This window comes from Monodelphis domestica, chromosome 1 (genome assembly GCF_027887165.1).
Source record: "Monodelphis domestica isolate mMonDom1 chromosome 1, mMonDom1.pri, whole genome shotgun sequence".
Taxonomy (NCBI): domain Eukaryota; kingdom Metazoa; phylum Chordata; class Mammalia; order Didelphimorphia; family Didelphidae; genus Monodelphis; species Monodelphis domestica.
Genome location: NC_077227.1, coordinates 407,053,260 through 407,066,716, shown reverse-complemented (window position 1 = coordinate 407,066,716; position 13,457 = coordinate 407,053,260). Strand labels below are relative to the sequence as shown.

General features: G+C 38.7%; 1 protein-coding gene across 1 annotated transcript; it reads left to right on the top strand.

Annotated features, from left to right (window-relative positions):
• Window positions 1-810: 810 nt before the first annotated feature.
• LOC103098889 (short palate, lung and nasal epithelium carcinoma-associated protein 2A) lies at window positions 811-13,226 on the top strand. The gene is made up of 9 exons (XM_007474443.2): window positions 811-1,018; window positions 2,170-2,304; window positions 3,628-3,757; window positions 5,377-5,484; window positions 6,892-7,047; window positions 7,732-7,810; window positions 9,671-9,734; window positions 12,461-12,524; window positions 13,007-13,226. The coding sequence occupies exons 2-8, from the start codon at window positions 2,184-2,186 to the stop codon at window positions 12,493-12,495; spliced, it is 693 nt and encodes a 230-aa protein (XP_007474505.2). The 5' UTR covers window positions 811-1,018; window positions 2,170-2,183; the 3' UTR covers window positions 12,496-12,524; window positions 13,007-13,226.
• Window positions 13,227-13,457: the final 231 nt, after the last annotated feature.

Genomic DNA, 13,457 nt, shown 5'->3' with positions numbered 1-13,457 from the left:
GATAGATTCCTAAGTATTTTATTTTGTCCAGGGTAATTTTGAATGGGATTTCTCTTTCTAGTTCTTGCTGCTGAGCTGTGTTGGAATTATATAGAAATGCTGATGACTTATGTGGGTTTATTTTGTATCCTGCAACTTTGCTAAAGTTGTTGACTATTTCGATTAGCTTTTTGGTTGAATCTCTAGGATTCTTTAAGTAGACCATCATGTCATCTGCAAAGAGTGATAATTTGGTCTCCTCCTTGCCTATTTTTAGTCTTCCTTTGTAACAAAGACATGAATTCAAATTCTGGTATAGACCTTCATTAGATATGTGATATTGGGCAATTTCTTTGCCTCTTTCAGACACAGTTTGCCTTAATTGAAAATACAAGGTGGTCCCCAGTGGAAAATGGGAATAAAAACACTGTCCTTCCTTTTTCACAAAACTGTCCTGGAAAAAATATTTTATAGACTTTGAAAAGGTAGAGTAATGGTGGCAACTGTTATCTATAGGGCAATAACTTCTTGGCTCCATCTTATTCAATGAACTGCCATGAGTTCCATGTCTAGTAGTGGAAAGACATTCAAAACCCACTAAAACATGGAATCTTCCTTTTTTCTAAAGATCATAGATTTAGAGCTGGAAGGGATGTTAGAGACCATTTAGTTCAACTCCCTTTTACAGATAAGGTTATAGAAGTAGTAAAGGACAGGGGCAGGATTTATACTTCCTTCTTGTGGCTCTAAATCCATTTTTCTTTTTATTGTACCATGGATCTTGGCTGGAACCTCTAATTCAGCCATCCTCAGTGACATATATGTCCTGTGCCTCACTACTCACCTTGTACAGTGTTTATTTACTTTGGAGCCTACTAAGGTCAAACATTGAGCCAGGTCCAGTCATGTGGGTCCCTGCCTTTCATCCCCCATCATTCTCCCATCATATAAAAACAGCAGCCTCCACAGAGGTTTCCAGGAGTTTTCCACAGAGAGCAGCACAAGGCTCCAAGTATCCTCGCTGAACCAAGTAAAACTTGTGAGTATGGGGCAAAAATCTTGGCAAAAAACTTTGTAGGGGCAAAGAAGTAGGCATAATTGGGATCTGCTGAAGGCTCTGCATTTCATTCAATGGGTGACATGGTCCAAGGCACCGTTTGAGGACAAATTTCTTCCTTTGCAGGAAAAAATGGAAAGATGTGAGTAAACTCATTAGATATGAAGTGAGAGAGATGTTGACTGTTTCTTATAACCTGTGTGACCTGGATTCAGGTAGTACTGAGTTCAAAGCTAATCTTAGACATGTAGTAACTTTGTGACCATGGTCAAGTCACTTGGGCACTCTATCTCAGTTATGTCACCTGTAAAATAATAATAATTTCCTCCCATGTTAGTTAAGAGCCTTAAATGAGATGACTTATATCAAGTACTGTGCCAAACATAGGGCACTACATAAATGCTTATTATTATTGTTATTATTATTATTTATTAGCTAGGGTTTCTGAGAGGCTGCATAGTCCAGTGGAAAGAAGATTGGCTATGGAGTCAGAGGACGCGGGACCAAATCCTGTCAATCATTTACTATCTGTGCAACTTTAGAAAAGCCTCTGAATCCCTCTTTCTCTCTCTTCCTGCATACTTCCCTCCCTCCCTCTCTCTCTCTCCCCTTTATCTCTCTCTTAAATCTTTATCTTCTTTCCTAGAATTGGTACTAAGTATAGGTTCCAAGGTAGAAGAGCGATAAGAGCTAAGTAATCAAGGTTAAATGACTTGTCCAGGGTCACATAGCTAGGTAGTTTCTGAGGTCAGACTTGAACCCAGGACTTTCCATCTCTAATCCTGGCTTTTTATCCACTGAGCCACCTATCTGCCCCACTCTGAATCTCTCTTGGTTTGAGTTTCTTTATTTGTAAAATAAGTGGGGGACTAAATGAGCCCTAAACTCCCTCTCACATCTAAACTTAGGACCTTATAACTGGTTGTGTATCCCTAGGCCCTAGTTCAAATTCTGACATACAGTGGGTGTTTAATAAATGTGTCTTTTTCGCAATTCCTTCCAAAGACGATAGTGAAAACAAGTGGAAAGAACTCTTTGAAAGTATCAGTCCTTCATATGAATGTCCAAAGTTTGTAAAGCCCCATATTTATTAGTGCCTTTGAAGTTTACAACCTGTCGCCTCTCTCTGCAAGGAATCAGCCTAAAGATGCTTCCCCTTTTGAAACTCACCGTCCTGTGTGGCCTGCTCGTTGGCCCCTCCTGCTGCCTACTGGATCTTTCTCTTCCAGGAACTGTGGGCTCTCTTCTGAACACCGGCCTAAGTTTAGGTAAGTCAGTAGGAGTGAGGGTGAATAGCATAGGTTAGGGCTGTAGGATTAACCCTATCTACTGCATCCCTTGCTTACAAGGACAGCAGCTGCTATCAGCTGAATATTGATGGTTGTTTATGTGCACGGCCAACAATTAGACTTTCCTAAGGTATAGATCTTCCATCTGGATGACTTTGAATTGGCTGTCCACCATGCCTGGAATACTCTCCCTCCTAATCTTTGCCTCCTGGCTTTCTGACTTCCTACAATATTTGACACAAATCCTACCTTCAGCAGGAAGCTGTTCCTGTTTTTTCCAGCTTCTTTCTGTGATTCCCTTCCATCTACTCTGAATGGGTCTTGTTTATCCATACTTTTATTCATGTTGGCTCTTTCTTTAAAATGTGAACTCTATGAGGGAGGAATCGCATTTTTGCTTTTCTTTTTATCCCCAGCTCTTAGGATCATTTCTGGCACAGGGTAAGCATATAATAAATCCTTGTCCATTAATGAAAAGAAGGGGAGATTCATCACAACTTAGAATGGAAAGGATGTGGGAAGGAATGTGCTGGAATGGTCTCACAGACACCTTTAAAATGTTCAATTCAGGCTTTTACACCTTCACAATCTTCAAACTCTACAAATCAGGACTTGACTTATAGTTTGATGGATTACCCAAATTTGATGCAGATTAAATATAGAGGTGTATTAATCTTACATTTCCCCATAAAGAGATGATCCTTTAGCAATATAGCACTGAGGAATGGGTCAAAGATTTTAGAGCTGGAAAGAAGGTTGGAAATCATGTAGGCACAGAAACATAGTTTTGAAACTAAAAATGACTTTAGAGGTCACCTGTTCTAATCCTTGTCTTTTATTGATATAAGTCAATTACTTGCCCAAGGACATCCAGGAAACGTGACAGAGGCAGGATTTCAATTTCAGTCCTCTTTCTCCAGACTTAATTCTTCCATTGTACAATGCCTACTTGCCGCCAGTTGTCTGGAAAAACTGAAGATCCTGATCTAGGTTCTAGATGTAGTCTAGCTAATCGTGGTTCTTATGCACAATGTAGTTTTAGTATTAGACTCCTGAAGCACCATTGGTTGCCTTTAGCTTCTAAATATTTTCTGAAATACATCTCTCTACATGGTTCCATAACTGAGGCAGAGAACCCTGACAATTTTTCTAATCTAAGTCTCTTAGGGTGACATACTTGTAATTTCCTCATTGACCTCTCTTTCATCTCTGGTTTGTCTCTTATCACCTGCTAAATAGTTGGAATTCAATTGTTATTTGATTAATTTTTGATATCAATATTTTGATTAATTTTATTAACAGATCTAAAGAAGTTACTGACTTGGGATATCCCTTCCTTGTTAAATAAAGTGAAGCAACTTTTAGAAAATGGTGGGAATTTGGTTGGCGATGCTTTGAAAGATCTGCTCTACAAAATGAAAGAAATCTTGAAGTGAGTGGTGCCCCTTTGGCTTAATGGCAGCCTTTTGGGAAAATCTAGTACAGCTTCCCTTCTGAAAGGTCAGCTATGGATTCTGGTGGGTGATAATAGGGTTAGAAGCTACCTCATCTCCTTGCAGATTCTGCCACAATAATTTCCATTTCTCTCTATCACCAGAGACTTCAAGAAAGATGGATATAAATGTGGGAGAAAATAAAGGAGAATCAGAGGCTAAGGGTGCAGGGTAATAGTGAAGTCCTGAATCTAGCAGTTTTCTGGTGATTTGGACAGTCCACTCTAATGTCTCCTGAGCTGAGGGCATCTTGATGATTCCACATGGATTAAAATTGAATGGGTACCTATATGAAATGGTCACTGGAATGGCAGTCTTCTATGTCCAAACTCCCATCTCCTCAGAATTGTTGGAATGTCACGAAATCCACTATTTAAGGACTTCCTACAATAGGTCAGCCTATTAAAGTGCAAATCCCCTTGAGTGGTCCAGTGGATGGAGTGCCAAGACTAGAGTTAGAAAGATCTTCATTCAAATCTGGACTCAGATACTTACTAGCAGTGTGACTCTAGGCAAGATATTTAATCTTATGATCCTCAGTTTTTTCATCTGTCAAACAATCTGGAGAAGGAAATGGCAAACCATCCTACTATTTTTGCTATGATAAGCCCCACAAGGGTTATGAAACACTGTATGTGATTAAGATTATTGAACAACGTCTACAGAGGAAAATAATTTTAAATTTTTTATATTAGTGACATTTCAGTATGTATTATTCTCAAAGTTCTTCTCCCAAGATTAGATTGAGTGGGGGAAAGGATTAGCATATAAGATTCTAGCTGGAGAGGGACTCACCAAGGCAACAAAATAGGGCAGAGATATGGAAAGAGGATGAGTAATAACTGAAATTAATCTCAGGGATTTTATCCTCCCTCCACTCCATCCCTCCCTTCTTATTTTTAGCTTTTCTATTCAATAGTTCTTCCTCCAAAGTTCTAATGAGGGTCCTGGGACCTGGATTATTTAATCTCAATGCTCTTTCTGAAATACCCATCTTAGTGCATAGATCTATTGCCTCACAAGGTGACTGTGAAGAGGAACTCTGCAAACCTTAAAGGGCTATAAAAAAGTGAATTTTTATTGTTACTTTTGTTGTAAAAGGAGCAGCTGTGGTAGGATGGGAAATGTCCAGACTTGGAGTTTTCAACCTGAGTTTGATTCTTGGCCCTGATGCTATCTTGGAACCTTAACCAAGTTCTTTCCCCTTTCTAATTCACAATTATTTTCCTGTATCCAGAGAGGGAATTGGACTAGACTAGAAGTCTTTTTTTGCGTGATAGTCCCCAGTGGCAGTCTGCTAATGTCTCTTTTCTAAATAATGTTTTTAATTACCTAAAGAGAAATACCAATGATTAAAAAGAAAACCAAAAATAATGAAATAGTTATCAAAACACCTCAAAAATAAAATTCTTCTGAAACTTGGTGATTCCTGAGAATCCTTCTAGTTCTGACATTTGATAACTTAACACCTCAATCCTTTTTCTGCCTCAAGTTACTTTCCTGTGTTTCTTGTCCCTGAAAAGAAAGACATCTAATGATCTCTGTGGTCTCTGTGCAGCGTGAAGTTTTATAGATTTCTACTCCTGAAGATCGAAGCTAAAGCGGGTTTTACTCCTCTGGATGCCTCATTGAAAGTACCTGCAAGTGCCATAATTGACCTGAAATTGTGAGTACACAATAGGGAACTGGAGAATTTGTGGGTGACAGCACTATGTAGTGGTCATGGACCTAAGCTAGGCTGGGGCAGGGGAAGTCAAGGAGGCTTGGTTTGAGTCCTTGATCTGCCTCTGACTCACTGGCTCATCTTAGGTAAAGACCTTTTCTCTGGGTCTAGGTCTTCTTCCTAAAATGAGGGTATTGGAATAGATTGGCATCTCGAGTGCCTCTCAGTCTGCCAGTCTGTCAAATTTGAACTATTTCTTTAAATTGATCTCATTTATTTGGTTGTAATTGAGATTTTCCCCAATAATTCTGCTAATTTTAGGAAATGTTTTAATGTGATCTATCCTTATCTGTTCCCATCAAAAGGGGATAAATAATTATTATAAAAATTCACCTGTTGGCTTATTACTAGATTTATAAGTATTTATTAGTAAAGAGAAAGAAAAATAGAAAAAAAAGGGGTTTATAGCCTTTCTAATTTTAGGCAAAATTGTAGTTATCCATTGTAGGTTGTCTCCATGTCACCTCCACTCAGAGATGGTCAGATAAGATGAGAGAGAGAGACAGAGAGACAGACACACACAGAGACAAAGAGACAGAGAGACAGAAAGAAAGAGAGGGGGAGAGAAAGGGGGAGAGAGAGAGAGAGAGAGAGAGAGAGAGAGAGAGAGAGAGAGAGAGAGAGAGAGAGAGAGAGAGAGAGAGAGTACAGAGATAGTATTTTTCAGAGATCCATCCAGAGAGAAAAAGAGAGCTCCTTGCTTCTCTCCCTGGTTTTTTCAACCTATAGCTCCTCCCTCCATGGCAACTTTGAGCTGATGCTGGGATGCCAGGAAACAGCGGTGTCAGGCCATCAGGTTGTCAGACATGACACTGTGATTCTGTGACTCCTATGTACTGCTTTTAGGGTGTGTGGGATCAAGGTCCCCTAAATAATTTACTTCACACATATTGTAAATGTCTAGAATATGTAAACTACTGAATAAGGGAAGGATCTAGATGACAATGGAATAGTGTTTGAAATGATATAAATGTATGGGAAAAGGAAATTTTTCTCCCCTCTAAAGTTAGGGGATTGGCTTTGGTGGCCTTCAGGAGGTGTCCTACCTCTGACATTTTGCAAAATTTGGCCTTTAACTGGTGTTAAAAACTGGTCTCATTTGCTTTCATTATAACTGATGTTTTTTTTTTTTTAACAGTTTCTAATACTGTTCAAAGTTTTAATGTGATTCACTCTCCCCATTCCTGCATAAGGAATAAATAATGTAAATTTCCATATGAAATAAATGACTAGATGAGGGAAATGTCTGTATGCAGATAACAGTTTGGAGATGTAAACTTGTGGGTGAAGAAATCACTGGAGAAGAATGAGCCTGAGGGTTCCATATCTCAATGGTTCTTTTTCTTCCAGAGGTCCAAATGAGGAAGATAATTTGAAAGTGGATGCTTTTTTGGAGGTATTTGTAAAAGTCAAAATAGAGACTGATCTCAAAACTGGTCGCGGAATCTTGATCTTTGGAGAATGTTACAGTGATGCAGCCACTCTCTCTCTATCTGTTTTAGAAGGGTGAGCATTATTTTCCATTTGTTCTGTATTGTTTCTGACATTTTGGGTCAGATGAGGAGAGGGGCAAAAGTTTATGGTTTCATTTTTGTGCCTTAGCTCCAAACTGTGACCTTAGTTTCTACCATATTCCTGGTCTTAGTTTCCATTTGAGACTAGATTTTGATGGCGGAAGGAAAAGAGCAAGGACTAAAGAGAATGACATAGAACAGAGAAGCCTGGCTTCACCACCCTGCCACATCATGTCACTTCACTAGTATGAACTCACATTGTCTCGATTTTCTTCCTTGTAAAATTGTAGCAATGATTTCCTCCAAAGCTGATGGGAGGAACAAGCAAGAGGTGGCAAGAAGGAAGAAAAGGGAGAACACTTAGCAAATTCAAAGTCAGTGATGCGATTGTGAACTGTTCCTATCAGCCATGATCTGTTCAAGATGTGTGGTAGGGGGCAGCGAGGCAGAGGGAAGGGTTAAAAAAGATGTGTTGTGGGTCTGGGATGCTCTGGTCCATTTCATATTTGGGGTCCGGACATCTCCCTTTACAAGTTCATTGGCACTGTGCCATTTGTATTGCTCACATAGACCTCCGAGCTCTCAGGCCTGGGACTTGTGGGCATGGAGATGGCCTATGAGCACATTCCCCAGATGACTTCTATAACTGTTACATTTCACTTTCTCTTTCCATCAGCAAGCAAAAGGCTCAGAACAATTTTATAGACTTTGGAATTGTCATAAAAAAAACAATTTCTTCTGCAATGGAGGCAAAGGTAAGTCCTAAGTCTTTTCTTCGAGGTGTTCAATTCAGCCAACATTGTATGAAGTTCTAGTACCTACCAGGCAGAGGGCCTTGTGGCCTGTGCCAGGGATATAGGAAAATGGCACAGTCCTTCTCATCAAGGAATTTGCAAGCTACTTGGTGGATGAGATGTGGTGATATAGACCAATATTTATCTATCTACATATCTGTGATATCACTGTGATGAGAGGTAAAGGGTGGTTTGAGCAGAGAAGTTTAGGTAATGTGCTGTCCAAAGTCTGAGGAGGGTGAGAACACTTTTCCCTGAGATGAGATGGGAAAAGAAGTGGACATTCTAGACATGGGAGAAAGTACCAGTAATTTCACAGGCTGAAGAGGGCATGAATAGAATGCGTCAGACGGTAGCTGTTATATCTAGTACATCAGAAGGAGGGCTGTGAGTTACAGGTTGTAGAGGGGTTTGAATGTCAGGGCCAGGAGTTTACATTTTATTTTGTGTGGAATATAGAGTCACTCAAAGTTTTTAAGGAATAACATGATTGGAGAGGGGTGAACAGAAAGGATTAATGAAGGGAATGACTGGAGGCAGGAATACCAGTTCAGAGGCTATTACTCATGTGAGCAGAAATGATGAAGACTTAAACTAAGGTGATAATAATGAGAATGGAGAGGATGGGATGGTGAAAGATGTGCAGTGACTAAAAAAATGATGGGATTTACCGAGATTTGGGGAGGAGAGAGAGAAGGAAGAATCATTAATGATTTCAAGGACCATGTCTGAGAGAATGGGGGAATGGTGGTATCCTTGGTAGCTGGAGAAGTTAGGGAGAGAGGCAGGTTGATGAATTTGGGGAGGGGAAAGGCTTGAGATATAAACCAATCAGGGATAAGTCAAAAAACCAAACCTGAGAAGGTCTAATCTTTTTTAATAGATGCTTTGTATTTTAAGTGGATTAACAACAATGCTCCTTTGTTGTTGTTCAGTCTTATCTGACTCTTTCTGACCCACCATTTTGGGTTTTCTTGGCAAAGATACTGGAGAAATTTGCCATTTATTTGCTTTTCTAGCTGATTTAACAGATGAGGAAACCAAGGTAAAAGTGGTTAAGTGGGTTACCCAGGGTTGCATAGCTAATAAGTGTCTCAAGCTAGATATGAACTTGGGAAGCTGAGTCTTCATGACCTTGGGCCTGGCACTCTTTATCAGCTGCTATTCTGGCACCCTTTGCCAAGAGAAGGCCAACCTACCATACCGAATCTTTTTGTAGTGTACTTTTCTTTGGGGTATGTGGTGAATGCTTTCTGCCCGGACCAACCTTATCAGATCATCTAGGACTCAGGAGCTACTCCTCCATCTGCCCTGGGATTGTCCCTGTAATCAATGCTTGTTGCCACTCTCACCTTTTTCAGGAAAAGACAAAGCCTACAGGCTGCTAGATATCCCTAAGTGAGGGACAAACAAGCGCCCCCTTAGAGTAAATAGCTTAAGGCCTTGTTCCTTATCTCCTATGTATGCATATACATATTAAACACACTGAGGATTTCCCCCCAATAATTATGCTTGAAAAAACACATAAACACAGACGTGTGCATTGGATTTAGAAAGTGGAGAGCTTGGTTCAAAGATCAACACTAATTCTTACTAGTTGTGTAACTCAGGTTTCATGTCTTATCTTTTCTAAGTATCAATTTTCTTTGTAAAATCAGCATAATAGTTCTAGCACTATCCATATCAAAGATTGTTTCAAGAAAAATGCTTACTTAGTCAAACTGAAATGACAAAGTAGGTAATTCTCTTATCACCAAATTATGACTTATTAAAGATACCATCTTTCTATGTGGACCATTCATCATGAGTTCTTCCTTATAGGTCTGTTCCATTCTCAAACAAACAAGCATCCTCAAGAATGTCTCCACTATTAAGGAATTGATCAGTAAGTTTCAGCCTTGATTTTGATTTTATCTTTTCCAAAGCTTTGAACAGAGAAGACAGAAGCCAAGTATTGAAGCTCACCATAGCTTGTCTCTATCATTTTTTCACTGGAGTCTGTCTTGTTATTTCACCCTGATCCTGTAATGCCACCATTTATCAAAAGCCAGGCTAAAGTGTTAACAATATTGTGATGTAACATTTTGAGGGATTGACCCTCATTGTTCAAGGAGGGAACTGTCATGCATAGTTTTGTGGATTTACCTGAAGTATTCATTGTATGAGCATGAACACGGGTTCAGTGTTTGATGAAGAAGGAAGGAAGGAAGGAAGGAAGGAAGGAAGAGATGGAAGAAGGTGGGAGGACATATTTGGGAGATAGTGAGTGGTAGATTTTTAAAATCCCATTTTTAGCATTTCATCATGAGTCTCTTGGGAATGGGGCAAAATCTGTGGGGCATAGACTATATACCATGACAGTTAATTTCTTGCTATTTCATGATACATTAAAGTGGCCAAAATCTTAGTCAAAGACAGACTTTTAACCACTGTGTTGTTGAAAGGTAATTACAAAAATGATTCCTATAGCTATATTATTTGAAGGTTTACCAAAATGCTGTTCATAACAGCTTTGTTGGGATATTGTCACCCCAGTTTTACCGGTGATAAAACTAAGACAGAGGGAGGATGGGTTCTTTGCTCAGGTTTGTACAATGTGTCCACATCAGTGACAATATTTAAACCCAACCCTCTTCTGACTAGATTGGCATTCTATCAACCAATCTGTAAACCTCAAATTTCCTTAGACTTATAAATGTTGGAAATTTCACCATTGGGATATTTCATACTTGGAAAATTTCTTACTGATAGTCTATTGGAATGGGAACCCCATTGGCATGGGAGGTTCCTTCTCTTCCCTTCTTCAGATTACTTTAGGACAGAAACCTTTTGCTGAACAATGGAAAGGACTTTGACCTATGCTTAAGCATAGAACAGGAATTTCTTTGAATCATGATTGATTTTAGAATTGATACAATGGAGATACTTGGAATCAATCTCCAACCTATTCCGTCCTAACAGATTCTTCAGACTTCTAGGTTCCTCACTATGGAGAACAATTAAAAATGGTAGAGGATTATTTTGTAAATACTGTGCTTATCTCTTAATTACAGCAAATATATCCAAAATACTTTATTTGAAACAACTCAATAAAGTAGGAAGTAAGTTTGTATTGTCCCATTATGCAGGTTACACAATTGGAGTTTAGAGAGGTGAAGTGATCCCTATCTAGTGAATTGAATTCTGTATTATCCCCCCATCATGTTTTCTTATCTCTGAGTTAATCATGGAGTGGTAGCCATAGATCTGACCTTGAGATTCATAGAGATATGGCTGTAAATCTCACTTCTGACACATTTAGAGATCTATATCAACAGAGGAAATGCTTCACCTTGAGCCCTCTATACTGAAGAAATCACAGGCTGGACACCCAGTCAGTAAAGTGGGTTATATCAAAGAATATTTTTCTATGGCTGAAAAAAAAGTTTGACAACCAACCTTGGTTATAACTTCACTGACTTTTTACATGATTGCAAAAAATATTGTTTAACAGAACAAAAACTAAATAAAATAATATTGTTTACAAATGTGAAATCCCAGGGATAAAAACATTGGATTTTGGTGAAGCTGTCATCATGAAATAAAACGATTTCTTGAGTATTTTTGGCAAACTTCAATTTGCTGCGGAACTATAAGCACCCACAGGCCTCAAATGAAAAATATAATTGTACACTTGATAGATATAGATGTAACTTAAAAAAATAAAAATTGTAAATGTTTTAATCTATTGTAGCGCATGTGATAATTTTAAATAAATTTAATATGATCAAAGTATTTATACAAGTATATGTGTACAAAAGATATAAATAAAAACAAACCTCCAAAGTCCTTTCCATTGTTCAGCAAAAGGTTTCTGTCCTAAAGTAATCTTAAGAAGGGAAGAGAAGGAACCTCCCATGCCAATGGGGTTCCCATTCCAATAGACTATCAGTAAGAAATTTTCCAAGTATGAAATATCCCAATGGTGAAATTTCCAACATTTATAAGTCTAAGGAAATTTGAGGTTTACAAATCCTCATTCCATTCTATGATACAGTTTCTCTCAAAAGAGGTCTGGTTTTGGAATAAGAGGTCCTGAGTTCAAATCCTAGTTTTGTAATTGTATGACTTTAGACAGCACTCTTCCCTGAGACTCCATTTCTTCCTTTATGAAATTAGTTGGCTAAACTAAATGATCTTTAAGGACCCCTCTGGCTCCAAATCATAAAACTGATGATAATGGCTTTGTTCTCACTTAAGTGTAATGTCTTATTAATTGAACTAGAGTGTGATTGTTGAAAAGTTATATCAGTGCCCTTTATGGTTGTGTCAAACCATATGGGCATGTCTTAGTGGGTGAAAATTGGACATTTCCATTTCTTTAATGACTCACAGATCTCTGATCTACATGGGAAAATGACAAAACCCAGTAGAGAGCAAATTACAGGAAAGAGAGAGAGAGAGAGAGAGAGATTCTTATATTGATAACATCATTTAGCAGTTTTGATTCCCTTGCCCTCAGATCTTGTCCCTAAACTGGGCTCTAGCACTTCTATAACCCTGGGGTATAATTAGTTAAATCATTTCTTCTAGCTTCAGAGGATTAAATCTACACTTTCTGATTTCTTTCAGGTAACGTTAACACTCAGACTTTGGTAGGCATCTGATGGGCTCCTTGCTCTGTCCCACCTCACAGGTGAGAATACTCCATTTTCTTCACAAAGCCCTGAGAAGGAAAGGCCCCTCGTATCTAGGACCACAGAATCTTCATCCCCCATCATGGCATTTGTCACACTCTCTGGCTAATGAGTCCATTGGATAGAGTTATTAAGAACAAGGTTCCATTCTTGTATGACTATTTTAGCATCTTTGTTTCATAACTATAGAATGAATCTTAACCCTAGAGACTAGTCTCTGCATTTGGCCCTGGATCTAATTCTAATCTTTGCAATAGCCTAAGCCTTTACTTGGTCATACATTGAACCTTGAGCCTAGGAAAAGAGTAATTTTGAACCCAATTGCAGACTAATTTCTGGACCTGGATTCTCTTTGAACCTAGGCAAATGGACATAGATTGAGGATTGAACATGACCATGAATAGACTCTTGAACCCAGTTACAGATAAGGATTGTATGATAATTGGAATGTCATAATATGATTTTCCCCCCCTAATTGCAGGTTCATGCTCTATTGTCTTTGATGAATTCCCTTATAACCTAATCCATGGATGAGATGTCTTTGAGGTCACTCAGCTTAAATGAAGGCTTGGATTTATTAATGAATGGTGTGTCCTCGGGACTGATTATCTTTTGTTTTTTGTCTTAAATTTAGAGCTTATTTGTGAATGGTGGGTTCTGTATTTGTTTAATTCCCTTGGCAATAAAATAGATTTGTTCTCAATGCACCTGAGCTGTGTCCTCTTCTCAAATATGAGTACACAAGTATTGACTTGTTCCTTTCTGATGTTCTTACCTGGAGGAGAAAGGCTCTTGGGCTTGGAAGTATACTGGAAGAACACCTAAGTAGGAGTGGATCTGGGGCACATTTGCCATTGTCTTATGAAACAATGGTCATTACTTTAACTGTCCTGTCTCCGTTTCCCCATCAATAAAATGAAGATATTAGGGTA